The sequence below is a fragment of the Carcharodon carcharias genome, chromosome 7 (genome assembly GCF_017639515.1).
Source record: "Carcharodon carcharias isolate sCarCar2 chromosome 7, sCarCar2.pri, whole genome shotgun sequence".
NCBI lineage: Eukaryota > Metazoa > Chordata > Chondrichthyes > Lamniformes > Lamnidae > Carcharodon > Carcharodon carcharias.
Genome location: NC_054473.1, coordinates 106,618,650 through 106,639,042, shown reverse-complemented (window position 1 = coordinate 106,639,042; position 20,393 = coordinate 106,618,650). Strand labels below are relative to the sequence as shown.

The 20,393-nt window shown below is 44.8% G+C and overlaps 1 protein-coding gene across 1 annotated transcript in view; it reads left to right on the top strand.

The window, feature by feature from the left end:
• LOC121280028 (hydrocephalus-inducing protein-like) overlaps window positions 1-20,393 on the top strand; it is a 478,228-nt gene that overhangs the window by 79,503 nt on the left and 378,332 nt on the right. Inside the window, exon 6 of the mRNA XM_041191656.1 lies at window positions 11,306-11,440. Within this exon, the coding sequence (XP_041047590.1) occupies window positions 11,306-11,440 (135 nt within the window). The remainder of the gene's footprint in view (window positions 1-11,305; window positions 11,441-20,393) is intronic.

The following is a 20,393-nucleotide window of genomic DNA, read 5'->3' as shown; positions in this document are numbered from 1 at the left end:
ACCCCATAAAGAGACAGGCATAGCTGGGGCCCATGCGGGTACCCATAGCCACACCTTTTATTTGGAGGAAGTGAGAGGAGTTGAAGGAGAAATTGTTCAGCGTGAGAACAAGTTCAGCCAGACGGAGGAGAGTAGTGGTGGATGGGGATTGTTCGGGCCTCTGTTCGAGGAAGAAGCTAAGGGCCCTCAGACCATCCTGGTGGGGGATGGAGGTGTAGAGGGATTGGACGTCCATGGTGAAGAGGAAGCGGTAGGGGCCAGGGAACTGGAAATTGTTGATGTGACGTAAGGTGTCAGAGGAATCACGGATGTAGGTGGGAAGGGACTGGACAAGGGGAGAGAGAAGGGAGTCAAGATAATGAGAAATGAGTTCTGTGGGGCAGGAGCAAGCTGAGACGATCGGTCTACCAGGGCAGTTCTGTTTGTGGATTTTGGGTAGGAGATAGAAGCGGTCCGTCCGAGGTTGGGCGACTATCAGGTTGGAAGCTGTGGGAGGGAGATCCCCAGAGGAGATGAGGATGTGAGCAGCGTTCTCAATGAGTACTTTGTTTCCTTCTTCACTAAGGAGAAGCATGATGCAGACATTCTAGTTAAAAAGGAAGAGTGTGAAATAGTAGATACAATAACCATAGTGAAAGATGAAGTAGTGGAGGGACTGGCATCCTTGAAAGTGGATAAATCAGCGAGGCTGGATGGATTATATCCCAGGTTGTTAAAGGAAGCCAGGGAGAAAATAGCGGATGCACTGAGGATCATTTTCCAATCATCACTAGATACAGGCAAGGTCCCAGATCACTGGAGGTCTGCGAATAGTGTACCAATAATTAAAAAGGATGCGAATGATAGGCTGGAAAATGGATCAGTCTGGCTTCGGTGGTGGGCAAATTGTTGGAATCAATTCTGAAACAGGCTAAACTGTCACTTAGAAAGACAGGGATTGATCAGGGATAGTCAGCATATAGGTTTTAATAGGGGAAGATCATGTCTTACTAACTTAGTCAAATTTTTTAAGGAAGTAACAAGAAGGATTGATGAGGGTAATGCAGTGGATGTTGTCTACATGGATTTTAGCAAGGTATTTTATGAGGTCCCACGCTGCAGACAGGTCAGAAAAGTGGGATCCCATGGGATACAGGGGAAGGTGGCAAGTTGGATCCAAAATTGGCTCAGTGACAGGAAACAAAGGGTAATGGGCAATGAATGTTTTTGCAAATGGAAAGCGCTTTCCAGTGGTGTTCCAAAGAGCTTAGTGTTGGGGCCCTTGATATTTGTATATATTAATGATTTAAACTTAAATGTGGGAGGCATGATTGGGAAATTTGCAGGTGACACAAAAATTGTCCGCATAGTTGATAGTGAAGAGGATAGCTGTTGTCTACAGAGTGATATCAATGGTTTGGTTGACTAGGCAGAAAAGTGGCAAATGAAAATCAATCCAGAAAAATGTGAGGTAATATATTTGGGGAGGGCAAACAAAGCAATGGAATACTCAATAAATGGAAGGATATTGAGAGGGGTTGAGGAAGTGAGAGATCCTGAAGTGCATGTCCACAGATTCCTGAAGGTGGCAGGACAGGTAGAAAAGGTGGTAATGAAAGCAAATGGGGTGCTTTCCTTTATTGGACAAGGTATTGAATACAAAAGTGTAGATGTAATGCTAGAAGAATATAAAATACTAGTTCAGCCACAGCTGGAATTTTGTGTAGAGGAAGGACACAATTGCTCCGGAGACAGTACAGAGGAGATTTACAAGAATGTTGCTAGGGCTTGAAAATTGCAGCTAAGGGGAAAGATTGGATAGGTTGTTTTCTTTAGAAAGGAGGAGGCTGAGGGGTGAACTAATTGAGGTGTACAAAATTATGAGAGGCCTAGATAGGGTAGACCAGATAGACCTGTTTCCCCTAGCTGAGGGGTCAATTACCAGGGGGCATAGATTTAAGGTGATTGGTAGAAGGATTAGGGGGGACATGAGGAAAAACCTTTTCACCCAGAGCCTCTGGAATTCACTGTCTAAATTGGTGATTAAGGCTGAAATGCTCAACTAATTTAATAGGTACCTGGATATGCACATGAAGTGCTGTAACCTGCAAGGCTATGGGCCAGGCACTGCAAAATGGGATTGAAAATGAGCGGCAGCCTATTTTTTCTCTTTTTTTGCCTGGAGCGGACATGGTTGGCTGAATGGCCTCTTTCTGCGCCATAACTTTTCCCTGGTTCTACGATACTGCAGGATGCCTTTGATGTGCCTATTTCAGCATCAAGTTGAGCAAATGGCTCAGGCCCTATTTACAAGGTTGCCAATAAGGCCATTCTTATAGCTCGTGGAACTCTATTCTGCGCTCAAATTCTCCTTTGAAATGGAGCAGTCAAATGAATTCCCTTTCCTTGACGTGCTAATTGAAAAATCTGCTGGGAGTTCTCTATCACTGTCTCTCATGCCTACCTTCACTGGTCAGTATACGTGTTGGGATTCTTTCAGTTCCACCATGCAAGCTTGATGCCGAAATAGGGCGCATCAAAGGCACCCTGCAGGATAATGGCTACCCTGATCAGATCATTTCATATTATATTTCACACAAACTCATGAACAGGCCTAAGGCCCCACTTTCAGTTCTGAAAAGTGCCCACTCTACCTCAGATTATTCTGGAAAGGCACAGTATCTCAAAAATTTGAGCAACAGGTGGAGCTAGCCGTTTCACGCTGCTACTGTGCAGTAGCAACATGAGTGGTATTCACCACTAACTGGATGCTGCCGTCAAGCCAAAAAGACAAAAGCCTATCACACAAATGAGTAATGTGGTATATGAATTCCAAGTACAGACTGTAACCAACCAGCCCATGCTTGCTCAAAACACAAAACTCAAAACACAGTGGCCAACATTAGATGTGATTCTGTGACTGGACATTTGCTAAAAAACCCTCAGTGTGCTAAGAATTATGCTGACAACCAGTTTAATATTGTCAGTTGGGCTCACACTGTGATGCATTTGCCTGTACTGGAAGCTACATATATTAATACACAGGGCCCTGTTCTTTGCAGACAGAAAGAACATGTATACACATTGCGCCTGTTTCAGATAAACAAAATAAGTGACACCCATTTGCTGGTTCATTCCTCAGGGAAATGCCTTAAAAATCATTAAAAATCTGGAATAAAAGTCTAATGATGACCATGAAACCATTGTCGATTGTTGTAGAAAACCACCTCGTTCACTAATGTCCTTTAGGGAAGGAAATCTATCGCCCTTACCTGGCCTAGCCTACATGTGACTCTAGACCCACAGCAATGTGGTTGACTCTTAAATGCCCTCTGAATTGGCCTAGCAAGCCACTCAGTTGTATCAAACTCTACAAAGTCACAAAAAAGGAATTAAACCGGACAGACCACCCAGCATCGACCTCGGCACCAGATACGACAATGACAATCTCAGCCCTGTCGACCCTGCAAAGTCCTCCTTACTAACTTCTGGGGGCTAGTGCCAAAATTGGGAGAGCTGTCTTGCAGACTAGTCAAGCAACAGCCTGACGTAGTCATCCTCACGGAATCATATCTTATATATAAAATCCCAGACACCGCCATCACCATCCCTGGGCATGTCCTGTCCCACTGGCAGGACAGACCCAGCAGATGTGGCAGCACAGTGGTAACAGTTGGGAGGGAATTGATTTGGGAGTCCTCAACATTGGCTCCAGATCCCATGAAGTCTCATGACATCAGGTCAAACATGGGCAAGGAAACCTCCTGCTGATTACCACATACCATCCTCTCTCAGCTGATGAATCAGTGCTCCTCCATGTTGAACACCACTTGGAGGAAGCACTGAGGATGGCAAGGGCGCAGAATGTACTCTGGGTGGGGGACTTCAATGTCCATTGCCAAGAGTGGCTTGCGAGCAACACTACTGACCGGGTTGGCCAAGTCCTAAATGATATAGCCACTAGACTGGGTCTGCGGCAGGTGGTGAGGGAACCAACAGGAGGGAAAAACATAATTGACCTCATTCTCACCAACCTGCCTGCCGCAGATGCATCTGTCCATGACAGTATTGGTAGGAACGACTGCCTGACAGTCATTAAGGAGACGAAGTCCTGCATTCACATTGAGGATACTCTCCAATGTGTTGTGTGGCACTACCACTGTGCTAAATGGGATAGATTTCAAACAGATCAAGCAAGTCAAGAATGGGCATCCATGAGGCACTGTGGGCCATCAGCAGCAGCAGAATTGTACTCGAACACAATCTGTAACCTCATGGCCCGGCATATCCCCCACTCTACCATTACCATCAAGCCAGGAGATCAACCGTGGTTCAATGAAGAGTACAGCAGAGCATGCCAGGAGCAGCATCAGGCATACCTAAAAATGAGGTGCCAACCTGGTGAAGCTACAACACAGGACTACTTTGCATGCCAAACCGCATAAGCAGTAAGTGATAGAGCTAAACGATCCCACAACCAACGGATCTTATCTAAGTTCTGCAGTCCTGCCACATCCAGTCGTGGACTAATAAACAACTCACTGGAGGAGGAGGCTCTACAAATATTCCCATCCTCAATGATGGGAGAGCCCAGCACATCAGTGCAAAAGATAAGGCTGAAGTATTCGCAACAATTTTCAGTCAGAAGTGCTAAGTGGATGATCCATCTTGGCCTCCTCCAGAGGTCCCCAGCATCACAGATGCTAGTCTTCAGCCAAATTAATTCACTCCATGTGAAACCAAGAAACGGCTGAAGGCACTGGATACTGCAAAGGCTATGGACCCTGACAATATTCCGGCAACAATACTGAAGACGTGCCCCAGAACTTTCCATGCCCCTAGCCAAGCTGTTCCAGTACAGTTATAACACTGGCTATGTGGAAAATTGCCCAGATATATCCTATAAACACAAAGCTGGACAAATCCAACCTGGCCAATTGCCACCCTATTAGTCTACTCTTGATCATCAGTAAAGTAATGGAAGGGGTCATCAAGAATGCTATCAAGCGTACTTGCTTAGCAACAACCTGCTCACCGATGCCCAGTTTGGATTTCGCCAGGGCCACTCAGCTCCTGACTTCATTACAGCCTTGGTTCAAACATGGACAAAAGAGCTGAACTCCAGAGGCCGCATTTAGTACCATAGAAACCATTTGACCGAGTGTGGCATCTCCGCTGGCTGGAGTCATATCTAGCACAAAGGAAGATGGTTGTGGTTGTTGGAGGTCAGTCATCTCAGGTCCAGGACATCAGTGCAGGAGTTCCTCAGAATAGTGTCCTCAGCCCAACATCTTCAACTGCTTCATCAATGACCTTCCTTCAATCATAAGGTCAAGAAATGGCTGAAGGCACTGGATATTGCAAAGGCTATGGACCCTGACAATATTCTGACAAAAGTATGGAAGACTTGTGCTCCAGAACTTGCCACAACCCTAGCCAAGCTGTTCCAGTACAGCTACAACACTGGCATCCACCCGCCAATGTGGAAAATTGCCCAGGTATGTCCTGTACACAAAAATAGGACAAATCCAACCCGGCAAATTACCGCCCCATCAGTTCATTCTCGATCATCAGTAAAGTGATGGAAGGGGTCATCAACAGTGCTATCAAGAGGCAATTGCTTAGCAATAACCTGCTCCCTGCACTCAGTTTGTGTTTTGCCAGGGCCACTCAATTCCTGACTTTATTACAACCTTGATTCAAACGTGGACTAAAGAGCTGAACTCCATAGGTGAGGTGAGATTGAATTCCCTTGACATCAAGGCAGCATTTAACTGTGTGTGGCAGCAAAGATCCCTAGCAAAACTGGAACCAATGGAAATCGGGGGGAAACTCTCCGTTGGTTGGGGTTATACCTATCACAAAGGAAGATGGTTGTGGCTTTTGGAGGTCATGATCATTTCAGTTTCAGGACATCACTGCAGAAGTTCCTCAGTGTCCTAGGCCCAATCATCTTCGGCTGCTTCATCAATGACCTCCCTTCCAATGTAAGGTCAGAAGTGGGGATGTTCGCTGTTGATTGCACAAAGTTCAACACCATTTGCAAGACCTCAGATACTGAAGTAGTCCATGTCCAAATGCAGTAAGACCTGGACAAAATCCAGGCTTGGACTGACAAGTGGCAAGTAACATTGGCACCACACAAGTGTCAGGCAATAACTATCTCCAACAAGAGACAATCCAACCGTCGCCCCCTGATGTTCAATGACATTACCAACACTGAATTTCCCACTATCAACATCTTGGGGCTTACCATTGACCATAAACTGAACTGGACTAGCCATATACTATGATTACAAGTGCAGGCCAGAGGCTAGGAATCCAGTGCCGAATAACTCACCTCCTGACTGCCCAAAGCCTGTCCACCATCTACAAGGCACAAGTCATGAGTGTGATGGAATAATCCCCACTTGCCTGGTTGAGTGCAGCTCCCACAACACTCAATAAGCTTGACACCATCCAGGACAAAGCAGCCTGCTCGATTGGCAGTATATCCACAAACCTTCACTCCCTCCACCACTGATGCACAGTAGCAGCAGTGTATGCGGTCTACAAGATGCACTGCAGGAATTCACCAAGGCTCCTTTGACAGCACCTTCTGAACTCATGACCATCAGCACTCTCTCCTCACATAATATAAATTGTTGTTCCCTTTACATTTGGTATTCTTGTGAATTGCCCTGATGAGTGTAAGATGAAAAGCTTCAACAGAAATGTCACTTTTTTCATCAATACTCAAGGATTTGTATATGATTAACTTCCTTTTGGACACTCAAACAATTTAACCTACCCTCCCTCCTAACTTACTTCTGTGTATGTATGTATGTGAGACTCTTGGGTGCATGTGTGAGTCTGAGTGTGAGTCTGAGTGTGAGCGTTTTCAATAATTTTTTTAATTGGGTATGAAGAGTAATAAAACACCATTTCCTTTTCTTTTAAAATTTACAAGAAAACCTGTCTGTGTTTATCTTTTATAGTAACAGCACTTAAACAGTTAAACACTCACTAAGCTGACAAGCAAATTCTTTTAAAAAATACTCTTGTGTCAACTGAAAGACAGAAAGAGAGAGAAGCCATTCTACCACATCTCATCTGGCCGTAACAGTATAAATAAGTTATTGATTTACAGGATATTGTTTTCACTAACATTAGTTACGCAGGTTTTTAGTCCCCTGCTTATCTGTCTATTCCTTTTTCATACATTGGCACCACATTTGTCTCTCCCAATTCCTTGGCATAACCAACTGGAAGACAGGCTTTTGATGGGATGTCTCTGAAACCATGACTGATTATTTTGTTACTAATGCTGAATTGCCAGTAGAACATCCATTCAAATGGACAAATAAAGTGACTGGATCAGTTAAAGAGCTAATGTTTAGCATTCTCAAAAAGTGACTTTAGAGTCTGCATTGTTCAAAGCGTGATATGCGGTATGAGGCATCCAAAGTGTGTGAATGTTTTGCGGCATGCTCAATGTCCTTGCAGTTCGGAGGGAAGTCTTATCCAGGTTATCCAAAAGTCCTCTGCATTATCGATGTGGGTGAGGAAGGACTCCCAACAGGCTTTGCTGGCAGAAGATGAATTAGCATTGGTGTGAATTTTTCAAAACTTTCATTTGCATTGAGTTCAATTAAGTGAATCTTCCATGCCTATTTGATTTCTGTCATCCACAATCCTACCAATTTCATTATACACAAGATCACTCATCAGTTAATCGATATTGGAAATTATCAATAATTTATTTATATCCTCTTGGAGAAGCTATTTGTTTCTTGGAATCTCACATAAGCATTTTATTAATTCCATGGAATGACCACACAGCCAGCTTGTTAAATGTATTTATTTGATAAGTTATGCACATATTATGTGGCACAAAATAATTAATTTCGTAGAAATAATAGTGCAAGTTCTGTGCTCCTGCATCTAATTTATTGTTTTATTCTGTGGGGCCTGGATGTTACTTAACGCTGAGTATCTTCATTTATTATTTGTGCATCTTGTAGTTTGAATGCTAGCAAAATTGGATGAATTCTACAATGGGCGGGTGACCCACTCTACTGAGTTTTCGCTCAGGTGGCAAAGTTGAAAATGATCCCCAATGTTCCTTTGTAGAACCTTATCTCCCAATTTCATCAGCACTGTTTGATAATCATTTGCAGTTTAATGTCATTTAGTTGCATTGATTTTGAGGGTCTTGGTTGGAGTGTAGACTTTTGATTGCATGCTGATGTTGGATATTTTAGTTGTTCATTGCAGGTCTATGTCTGAAAAGTTTTATTGGAAATTAAGGGGTGAGATAGCTCTGTTTGTTTGGTAGATTTATATTGCATAATGATTTCTAATGGATTTGTTTGAAGAAAGGAACTTGGAAACATTCAGTTAAAATATATTTTCTTTAGCAATTTTTCTTTTTAAACCTGTGGCTTCTTTTGGCACTGTTTTGCACCGGTTATCAGATTTTCTTAAAACAGTTAATAAGGTGCCACACAAGAGGTTATTACACAATATTAGGGCTAATGGAATTGGGGGTAATACATCAACATAGATTGAGGATTGGTTAATGGATAGAATAATGAGAGTAGGAATAAATGGGTCATTTTGGCATATTATAAGTAGCGGAGTGCTGCATGGGTCAGTGCTTGCACCTCAGCTATTTACAATCTATATTAACAACTTAGATCAGGGGACTGAATGTAACATGTCCAAGTTGCTGAAATTATAAAGTGGGAAAGTGGGAGGTGGCAAAAAGACAGGTTAAGTGAGTGCACCAGAATGCAGCAGATGATTTATAATGCATGGAAATATGAAGTTATCCACTTTGGAAGGAAAAATGGAAAAGTAGAATAATTTTTAAACGGTGAGAGACTGGGAAATGTTGGTTTCCAGAGGGACCTTGGGTGATGTTAAGCATAAAATCACAGCAACTTAACAAGCAGCAAGCAATTAGGAAAGCGAATGCCTGTATTATAAACAGATTGGAGTAAAAGAATAAAGTTGTTGTACTGCAATTGTACAGGGCCTTGGTGAGACTATTGTACTATGTACAGTATTAATCTCCTTACCCAAAGAAGGGCATACTTGCCTTAGAGGGGGTGTAATGAAAGTTCAGCAAATTGATTCCCGGGATGAGGGGATTGTCCTGTGAGGATAGGTTAAGTAGATTAGGCCTATATTCGCTAGAGCCAGAAGAATGAAATGTGATCTTAATGAAACATATTGTGCCGCAACTTCTGATGGAATGGCAATAGAGTCGGTTTGCACTCCACTCGAAAGTTCTTACCTTGAAATCCAGGCAATCCGATCTCACACAACCTTCCAACTCAGGTCGGGCAAGATCTAGGCAGTGTAGGGTGTCCCCGACGCCTAGCATTGAGGGCTGTAGAGTTGAAGGTAAGTAAGCCAGGCCCCTTTTTTTATGGCACTTGCTGCTGTAAACTGGGTAGGTTTCACTGTCTAGCTAGGTTTAAAGGTCTTTGACAAGGTAGGTGTATAAGATAAGTGGGTAGGATCTGGGCGGGTGCATGATGGCTGGGTTGGGTCTAGGGGGCAGGGGGGTTGCAATGGACCTTGGGTGGTGTCGGGGTTGGGGGGTGTTGGGTCGGATCAGGCCTTGGAGGGGGTTCCGGTCAGAGCTTTGGAGTGGTGGGTGGGGGTCATGTCTGCTTGGGCCTTGTGTGAGGTGGTCCAATTGGATCAGGCCTTGTGAGGTGTTGGTTGGGTCTTGGGGGGCAGGCAGGTTGGACCTTGGTGTGGGGGTCCGGTCGGGTCAGGTCAGGCTTTGGGATGGGAGTCGGGGTGGAGGGGGGGTGCGGGTGGGGGGTGGTGGTGGCGGTGTCAGGTCGGGTCAGACCTTGGAGTGGGTGTTGGGTCGAGACGGGGAAGTCCCATGGGTGGGGGGAGCGGGGGTGTCACATGGAGGGCGGGTGGGAGGTACTCCCATGGGTGGGAGCCCATTGTGGTATTTGGGGGTGCAGAGTCATTTCCCTGGGTTTTGGTGGTGTTGGGGAGTCCTGTAGGTGTTGGGGATGGGAGCCCCATGGCAGGGGGGTGGGAGTAGTCAGCGGGTGGGGTGGTCCCCTGGAGGTTTGTGGGGTGGGACTTGCGGGTGGCACTATTTAGGGGCTTTACAGTATAGATGCTGGCAGCATGTTTTCCTTGACTGGGGAATGTCGAATTAGGGGTCAATTCTCAGAATTAGGGGTCAGCCATTTGGGACTGAAATGAGAAGAAATTCCTTCATTCACAGGGTTCTGAATCTTTGGAATTCTCTACCCCAGAGAGCTGTGGATGCTCATTTGTTGATCATATTCAAGTCGAAGGATGATAGATATTTGGATACTAAGGAAATCAAAGAATATGGAGATAGTGCAGGAAGATGTAGCTGAAGTATGATCCTACTGAATGGTAAAGCACACTCGAGGGGTGGTATGGCCTACACCTGCTTATTTTTCTTATGTTCTTATCAGCATTTTGTTTGGTTTGTAGTATAATTGGTTTAATAAGTAGTCCTTTTTTGTAATTTGTGGTGTTAGGGATTGAAAGCTGGTGGGTTGTTTATCAGAAGCTGAGCGCTGCCATTACAGCTGGAATGTCTTAAAGGATAATACAATTAGTCTTTGTTCATTTAGATTTCAAAATGGGAAAAACAGCCAGAGTTCTTGCTCTTGACTGCTACCTAGTGAATCCTAGTGGAAAGTCTCCGACTATAAGCTTTTATCCTAGTGGAAAGAGGATATGCATAGATGCCAGTTAAAGTTAACTGTGCTGGGATATACCTCCCAATAAGTCTCCCAAAGCTTTGTAGGGTTTCTGTTCTCCATTTCAATGGTAAATTTTAATGCACAGAATTGATGGCAGCAGTATGTTCTAGATCACATGGTTGAAAATAATCTCAGCTAAACATGTTAATATGCTCATCTCGAGATATAACAGTTTATTAGAAATGGTTTGTTGGTTGTTATGTTGAATACACAAGCCACAGGAGCTCTATTCTCTTGTATGTACAGTAGAATAGTACTGTACTATATTTTAATTCATAATCTGGATGTGTCAGAAACAAGGAAAGTTGTGAAAGTTCACTATGGATATTTTGTAGGAAACTACAGTGAAATCATGACCAATTTTGAAATTTTCAAAATCATGCTAATTATGGGCAAAATCATGCTGACTGCATTTAGAAATAACAATTATAGGATTTGTCACACCTTTGTGAATTAGTAGCCACATGCATAAACCATATTACAGCTAAATGTGAATAACTTTTAAACATTTTGCTTACTTCATAAAATCCTCTGTCTTGCAATAATTTAGTGAAGTATATTTCCAGGTTCCACGGATGGTTAAAGTTATCCAGGAGGATTCTCCGTACTTCAGAATCATCTGTCCTAGTGATGTGGGTCGTAAAGTGGCACCCGGCATGACCACCACATTCAAGCTCATTTTTGTACCTGAGGAAAGCAAGGTGTGAATTGGGATTGATATTTCTTGACAAAGTAATTAAATTATTATGATTGAATCAGAATTAAGGCTGGGGTTGGGTAATTGGGCTGATTAGTGCTCGTATTTTAGGCATTATGTAGCAGGAAGTGTGCAGGACTCTATCTGGTAAATGGGTTTGTGCACGTGTACCTAATGCACTTCAGCAGTATGCAGAGCAGGCAGATCATGACCACGAGTCTGTGTGCAACGATGATTTGGCACCAGCGGTCCCATTTTCCAACTGCACACTCCAGCCAATTCCGAGCCTTAACCTTGCCCAGCACCTTGCCCAGCAGAAGATAATATTAAACATGGAGCACCCTCCCACTACCAGCACTATTTATAACAATCATGAATTATTTACAGGTTAGTCGCTGGATTATTTATTTTGTCGGCTGATGCAAATGTACCTATTTTTGGAGCTTTCATATACTTGGCTAAAATTTGAATAGTCTACAGAAAATGGTCTGGCTGGTGCTGAAGTGTTTTCCTGTTCATTTAAAAACTTGTGCTTCCTCTGGGAGTTGAGCATGACTGGGGGGATTGAAGAGAGGTCTTGCAGAGCAGGACATGCTAGCATTTTAGCAGTAGACTGTATCTGCTGAAGGAGCAATTTTCTTACCTCAGTGAGGACCAATGCATAAGGCATCTTCACTTCACAAAAGAAATTGTGATTGAAGTCTGGCAACTGTTGCAGCCACGACTGCAATCTCAAAGCTGGGCAAGGGGTGTGTTGCCTGTGGCTCTCAAGGTGACTCTGACTGTTAACCTTCATGCTTCTATCTCCTTCTAAGCTGCTGCTGAGATACAAGTAACATCTCGGTATATAATAGATGTCACTGAGGCTCTCTATACATGGCAAAAGTGTTTGATCTTATTTCCTCTTGTAAAGACAAGCAGAGGGAGCAAATACAAGGGTTTTCATGGAATACAGGCTTCCTTATGGCGTAGAGTGCCATTGACTGCACACAGATTGCCTTGCATACACCCCATGAGAACTCTGTCATTTTGCTGATGTGAAAGAGATTCCACTCCTTCAATGTCCAGCTTGTATGTAACTACAGGAATGCTCGTTATTCTGACTGTGGCAGTCCTCTGTACCAGCTGCATTTGATTCACTATGGTCAGGCAAAGGCTGACTACTGTGCAACATGAGTTAGCCACTTGCAACATGGCTCATGACTCCGGCTCAGAAGCCGCACACAGACGTGCAGCAGGCCTCTGGCAAAAGCCATGCTGACACATGGAAAATCGTAGAGCATACCATCAGCACCATTAAGCTATGCTTCCACTGCCTTGCAGTACTTAGCTAAATGGACATCATGATTTGTAGTATTCTGCTGCACAATCATGAGAACAGCCCTTGCCACCACCAATCAGGCAAGAAACTGAGAAGGAGGAGAAGGGAGTGAAAAAGGAAGCGAAGGAACACGAGGAAGAGAAACTACAATGTAAACAGCCCCATTCTGTCCAGAATCTACCTGATTAAATGATTCATGAGTGATGCCAGTAACCTCAACCACATCTCTCTATTCACCAACTGTCACAGACTGCTTACCTTTCTTCTTTTACTGACCATCATACTGTCCTATTTCTGACACTACAAAAATAAAAACAACTAGAATATGCATATTCCAATCCATTTTTATAAATTCATTCATTGCTTAATGTATAGCAAAATAAATTAATTACTTTTGTGTGTTGCCTTAGTGCCTGTCTTCTGTGTACCTTTTCCTAAACTAATGCTCCTTTGAGATGCTTCCTCAGTGACTTCAACATAGATGATGGAATGCTGCTGACCTGCTGTTGAGTAGACTGCAGAAGGCCTTGGAGAGTGACGTCCAGCCATTCTGGGCCTACAGAGCCTGGCTTCAGATTGCACCAGGTCAGACTGGGCTGCATAGTCTGGGCTGGCTAGCTAACAGGCAACAGCTAAGGCACTGGTGGAATGACAGGAGTAGATTTTTAAAAATTCATGGGTTGTGGGCGTCATTGGCTAGGCCAGCATTTATTGCCCATGTCTATTTGCCCCTGAGAAGATGGTAGTGAGCTGCCTTTTTGAGCCGCTGCAGTCCTTGTGGTATAGGTATACCGCAGTGCTGTTAGGGAGGGAGTTCCAGGATTTTGACCCAGTGACAATGAAGGAAAGGCAATATATTTCCAAGTCAGGATGGTGAGTGGCTCAGAGGGGAATTTCCAGGTGGTGGTGTTCCCATGTATCAGCTGACCTTGTCCTTCTGGATGTTTGCGGTCGTGGGTTTGGAAGGTGCTGTCTAAGGAGCCTTGGTGAATTTCTGCAGTGCATCTTGTAGATGGTACACACTGCTGTTACTGTGATTCAGTGGTGGAGGGAGTGAATGTTTGTAGAAGGAGCCAATCAAGAAGACTGCTTTGTCATGGGCGATGGCAAGCTTCTTGAGTGTTGTTGAAGCTGTACTCACCCAGGCAAGTGGAGAATTTTCCATCACACTCCTGACTTGTGCCTCGTAGATGGTGGACAGGTTTTGGAGAGTCAGGAGGTGAGTTATTCGCCTTAGGGTTCCAAGCCTCTGACCTGCGCTTGTAGCCACAATGTTTAGAAGGTGTAGAAATGCAGCATCAGTGGAGAGGGAAACAGAGTTACTGTTTCAAGTCCAATAAGACTCTTCTTTGGAACTTTGGGGTTAACAGAAAGTTAACTCTGGCCCACATTTTCGTCTCTGGGTAGGGTCTGACGAGTCGGTAGATTTCCCAGCTTGGCGAACCCGACCTTTAAATATGTCTGTCCACAGGTCAGATTTTTGTTTGGCAGAATGCTCAGGCCGCTGGGTGCGGAGGCGCGCTGAGTGCAATGCCTGCCTTTGTGCCCCGGCACTGTGTTTAAATAAATAAAAGATTATAATAAAACCAGAAATATTCTTCCAGCCCTCACCCCTCACCCCCCTACACAGTCCCTATGCCCCATCCATTTCAACCTATGTCAACCCATGTCCCCAGCCAACCTCCATGTCCCCTATGCTAACTTAGTGCCCCCAATCAACCCCCATGGGACCCCTACCTTCTATGCCAACTCATCCCAACATATTCCTCCCACATGCCACCATCAGTCCTTACCTTCTCCATTTCAACTCACCTAGAATCCTTGGACAGTTCCTTGACAGGCTTGACATTTCCTAGATAGCTTTGACAGCTTTAACAGGTTTAACACTTCCTGGATAGCTTTGACAGCCTTGACAGTTCCAAAATAGCTTTGACAGGTCTGACAGCTGGACAGATCCTTGACAGCTCGATAGCTCTTTGGCAGATTGACAGTTCCAATGATTATGTGTGTAAAAAATGCTTAAGTGTGTTCACTTTTAGCAATCCCAAAGGGTGTCTTACCTCTCCAAAAGGTGCCCTAGGACCTTCTTCAAAGGAGTATCTTACATCTCTAAAGGTAATCCTGGTTATCCAAACACATCCACCAAGTTTAGACCTCCTCTTACCTGTTCTATTCTGCATACTCCATATTCCACACTCCTGTTCTTCCAAAATCCTACTTCAGTGGATGCAGATGATGATTTAAATGGCCAGCTGCCTCTGCGCATTGCGCATGTGTGAACTTCGGCCCGACTCTAGATCTGCCCCCATGAAGATGGGAAATGCTGGGTTCGGGGGTGGGACTTAGAGCTTTCAGCCTTTTCCAGATTTTCACCATGATGGAGAGCCTCTCTGTTGTGGTGAAAATCCAGGTCTCTGTTTTGCTCTCCACAGATGCTGCCAGACCTGTTGAGTTTTTCCAGCATTTTCTGTTTTTACTTCAGATCTCCAGTATCCGCCGTATTTTGCTTTTATTTTGCTGTCATCCTGAGACAGGACAGAAGGTTCATTGAACCATTGCCATTCTCTCAGGGAAGCAGCTCAGCAATCCTATTGATCTGATTGATATTAATGGACTGCTGGGATATCCTGAAGGTCCCTTTGAATAGGGGTATACTGAACCATAATGGCAGCAGTCTGAGCCTCCAGCACAGCACTCAAACCTTTGAGGGAAACTATTTATGTTGCAATGGAAGCTGTCATCAGATCCCTGTGATTTCTACACCTCTTTTTACTCACCAATTAAATTAGCCAATTTAAGTCCCATTGTGCCCATACTGGCTCTTTGGTGGAGCTATCCAATTTGGGAGGCAGTGGCAATGTGGTATTGTCACTGGACTAATAATCCAGAGACCCAGGGTAAAGCCCTGGGGACCCAGGTTCGAATCCCACCACTGTAAATTGTGAAATTTGAAGTCAATTAAAAGTCTAATGATGACTATGAAACCATTGTTGATTGTCAGAATAACCCATCTGTTTCTCCAATGTCCTTTAGGGAAGGACTCTGAAATGGCCTAGCAAGCCACTCAGTTGTATCAAATTATTACAAAGCCTAAAAGGAATGAAACTGACAGATCACCCAGCATCAGCCTAAGCACCAGAAAAGACAGTGGCAAACTCAGCCCTATTGACACTGCAAAGTCCTCCTTACTAACATCTGGGGGCTTGTGCCAAAAATTGGAGAGCTGTCTCAGAAACTAGTCAAGCAACAGCCTGACATAGTCATAGTCACGGAATCATACCTTACAGATAATGTGCCAGGCATCACCATCACCAGGCCAGGACAGTGGATATACAGTTGGGAGGCAGTTTCCCTGGGAGTGCTCAACATTGACTCCATGAAGTCTCATGGCATCAGGTAAAACATGGGCAAGGAAATCTCCTGCTGTTACCACGTACCGCACCCCCCCACCCCCATGCACCCCAGCTCAGCTGGTGAATCAGTGCTCCTCCATGTCGAACACAACTTGGAGGAAGCACTGAGGGTCGCAAGGACTCAGAATGTACTTTGGGTGGGGTGGCTTCAATGTCCATCACCAAGGTTGGCTTGGTAGGACTACTACAGACCGAGCTGTCCGAGCCTTAAAGGACACAGCTGCTAGTCTGGGTCTGTGGTAGGTGGCAAGGGAACCAACCTTATCCTCAGGATCTCCCACCCCCAGCCCACCCCACAACAGCCTGCCTGCTGCAGATGCATCTGTCCATGACAGTATCGGTAGGAGCAATCACTGCACAGCTCCTGTGGAGAATTTGAGGATACCCTCCATCGTGTTGTGTGGGACTACCACTGTGCTAAATGGGATAGATTTCAAACAGATCTAGCATCTCAAGGCTGGGCAACCATGAGGCACTGTGGGCCATCAGCAGCAGCAGAATTGGTCTCAACCACAATCCCTAACCTCACGCCTGGCATATCTCTCAGTCTACCATTCCATTGCCACCAAGCCAAGGGATCAACCCTAGATCAATGAAGATTGTGGCAGGGCATGCCAAGAGCAGCACCAGGCATACCTAAAAATGAGGTGTCAATCTGGTGAAGCTACAACTTGCGTGCCAAAAAGCTTAAGCAGCAAGCAGTTAGACAGAGCTAAGTAATTCCACAACCAACTGATCAGATGTAAGCTCTGCAGTGTTGCCACACCCAGTTGTGAATGGTGGTGGACAATTAAACAACTCACTGGAGCAGGAGACTCCACAAATATCCCCGCCCTCAATGATGAGAGGGCCCAGCACATCAGTGCAAAAGATAAGGCTGAAGCATTTGCAACAATCTTCAGCCAGAAGTGCCGAGTAGATGATCCATCTCGGCATCTTCTGGAGGTTCCCAGCATCACAGATCCCATTCTTCAGCCAATTCAATTCACTCCATGTGATATCAAGAAACGGCTGAAGGCACTGGATAGTGCAAAGGCTATGGACCCTGACAATATTCTGATAATAGTACAGAAGACTTGTGCTCCAGAACTTGCCACGCCCCTAGCCAAGCTGTTCCAGTACAGCTACAACACTGGCATCGACCCGCCAATGTGGAAAATTGCCCAGGTATGTCCTGTACACAAAAATAGGACAAATCCAACCCGGCAAATTACCGCCGCATCAGTCCATTCTCGATCATCAGTAAAGTGATGGAAAGGGTCATCAACAGTGCTATCAAGAGGCACTTGCTTAGCAATAACCTGCTCCTTGCACTCAGTTTGTGTTCTGCCAGGGCCATTCAATTCCTGACTTCATTACAACCTTGATTCAAACGTGGACTAAAGAGCTGAACTCCAGAGGTGAGGTGAGATTGAATTCCCTTGACATCAAGGCAGCATTTAACTGTGTGTGGCAGCAAGGATCCCTAGCAAAACTGGAACCAATGGAAATCGGGGGGAAACTCTCTGCTGGTTGGAATTATACCTATCACAAAGGAAGATGGTTGTGGCTTTTGGAGATCATGATCATTTCAGTTTCAGGACATCACTGCAGAAGTTCCTCAGTGTCCTAGGCCCAATCATCTTCAGCTGCTTCATCAATGACCTCCCTTCCATTGTAAGGTCATTGTAAGGGGATGTTCGCTGTTGATTGCACAATGTTTAGCACCATTTGCAACTCCTCAGATACTGAAGCAGTCCATGTCCAAATGCAGCAAGACCTGGACAAAATCCAGGCTTGGGCTGACAAGTGGCAGGTAACATTCGTGCCAGACAAGTGCCAGGCAATGACAACCTCCAACAAAAGAGAATCTAACTGTTCCCCCCTTGACATTCAAAGGCATTACCATCGCTGAATCTCCCACTATCTACATCTTGGAGCTTACCATTGACCAGAAACTGAACTGGACTAGCCATATAAATACTGTGGCTACAAGAACAGGTCAGAAGCTAGGAATCCTATGGTAAGTAACTCACCTCCTGACACCCCAAAGCCTGTTCACCACCTACAAGGCACAAGTCAGGAGTGTGATGAAATGTTCTCCACTTGCCTGGATGAATGCAGCTCCCACAACATTCAAGGAGCTTGACACCATCCAGGACAAAGCAGCCAAGAAGGCTGGCTACCCGTCCGCAAGCGTCCACTCCCTCTGCCACTGACGAACAGTGGCAGCAGGGTGTACCATCTACAAGACGCACTGCAGGAACTCACCAAGGCTCCTTCGACAGCACCTTCCAAACCCACGACCACTACCATCTGGAAGGACAAGAGCAGCAGACACACCTGCGAGTTCCCATTTAAGCTACTCATATCCTGAATTAGAAATATATCGCCAGTTCTTCACTGTTATGAGTCAACATATTGAAACTTCCTCCCTAAAAGCATTGTGGGTATACCTACACCACATGGACTGGAACGGTTTAAGAAGGCAGCTCACTACCACCTTCTCAAGGGCTCTTAGGGATGGGAAAAAAATGCTGGCCTTGCATCCCATGAATGAATAAAAATATAGTTGCACTTTACTGCTCTTTCCCAAAGTTTTTGGAAAAATTTTCCCTGCAAGTATTTTCTGTCCCTTTTTGACAGTTCTACCAGTCTTTCAGACAGTGCATTCCAGATGGTTATAACTCTATATCTAGAAACTGCTCCTTACCTCCCCTCAAATACTATTTATAAATTACCAGTTTTAATGACATGAGAAAGTTGTGTTTGATCCAAGTATGCAAATCACATGCTCGTCACTTTATTTGACTGAAAGAATCAAATGCTTTCACCCCTACTACCCCACCTAGAAGACATTCCAAGTAACACTCTTATTGCCCAAGTTCTAGCTTCCTTACAGCTATCCTGAACTTCACCAGTTGCAACCTTGTTCCAGTGCCGTTTACCTTATTTATTGAGTCCATGCAATTAACTACCGCTGCCACTTGTCTCCTCTCCCCTTTCCCACTGGGCTAAACTTCCTCTAAGAATAGCTCCCCTCTGCCCCCTCCAACTGTAGCCCTGATCTCCCAGGTCCACCACCGGCTTCTCCAAGCTCATCTTGTCCTTGGGACTCACCCCTCAGTTTCCTTAACTCTATTCCAGTTAAATTGTTGACCATCTAACTTTCCTTCCTGCCTCCCAGGTTAGTTGATACTTTTAATGGTTCTTTCTCTTCAAGTATTGAGCCCCTCTCTTTCAAATCTGTTGTCGTCATCCTCTCCTCAAAAAATCAACCCCTGGCATCCTCTATCCTTACGAATTACCACCAATCGTCCAAATTCCCATTCCTCTCCAAAGTTCTTAACGTGTTGTCACTTCCCAAATCTATGCCCATCTTTCCCTGAACTCTATGTTTGAATCCCTCCAATCAAATTTCTGCCCCTGCTACAGTACTGAAACAGCTCTTATCAAAGCCACAGTAACAAAAGCAAACCTTGTCCTCTCTGCAGCCTTTGGCTTGGTTGCCCACACCTCCAACACCTCTCCATCATAGTCCAGCTGGATGACAGTGCATTCAACTGGTTCCATTCTTATCTATCTTGAGTTTTACCTTCAGTGGCTTCTATTCCTGCTCCCCAACTGTTTCCTCTGGTGTACTCCAAGGACCTATCGTTAGCCCCGCGCTATTTCTAATCTATATGCTGCCCATCCAAAGACACAGTTTCCACATGTGTCCAGCCTGATTCTCCAAAACCTTAGAATTTTAAAAATTATTCATTCATGGGACATTCATGGTCACTGGCTAAGCCAGCATTTATTGCTCATCCCTAACTGACCTCATTCAGAGGGCATTTAAGAGTCAACCACATTGGGTCTGGAGTCACATGTAGGCCAGACGATTTCCTCCCTTAAAGGGCATTAGTGAACCAGATGGGTTTTTATGACAATTGATTCACGGTCATCATCAGACTTTTAATTCCAGATTTTTTATTGAATTCAAATTCCACCATTTGGCCATAGTGGGATTTCAACCCAGGTCCCCAGAGCATTACCCTGGACCTGGATCTCTGGATTACTAGTCCAGTGACAATACCACTATGCCACTGCCTTGCCTGTTATTATGATCTGCCTGTCGGAAAATACTTCTAGCCTATTTTCCCCCTCACCCCCCAGTACTGATAGAAAATGCAGGCCTTGGGAAGACAGAAAGGGTACCTCAACTCCATGGCTCCCATCTTGCCCAAGTGGAAGGATTGTCT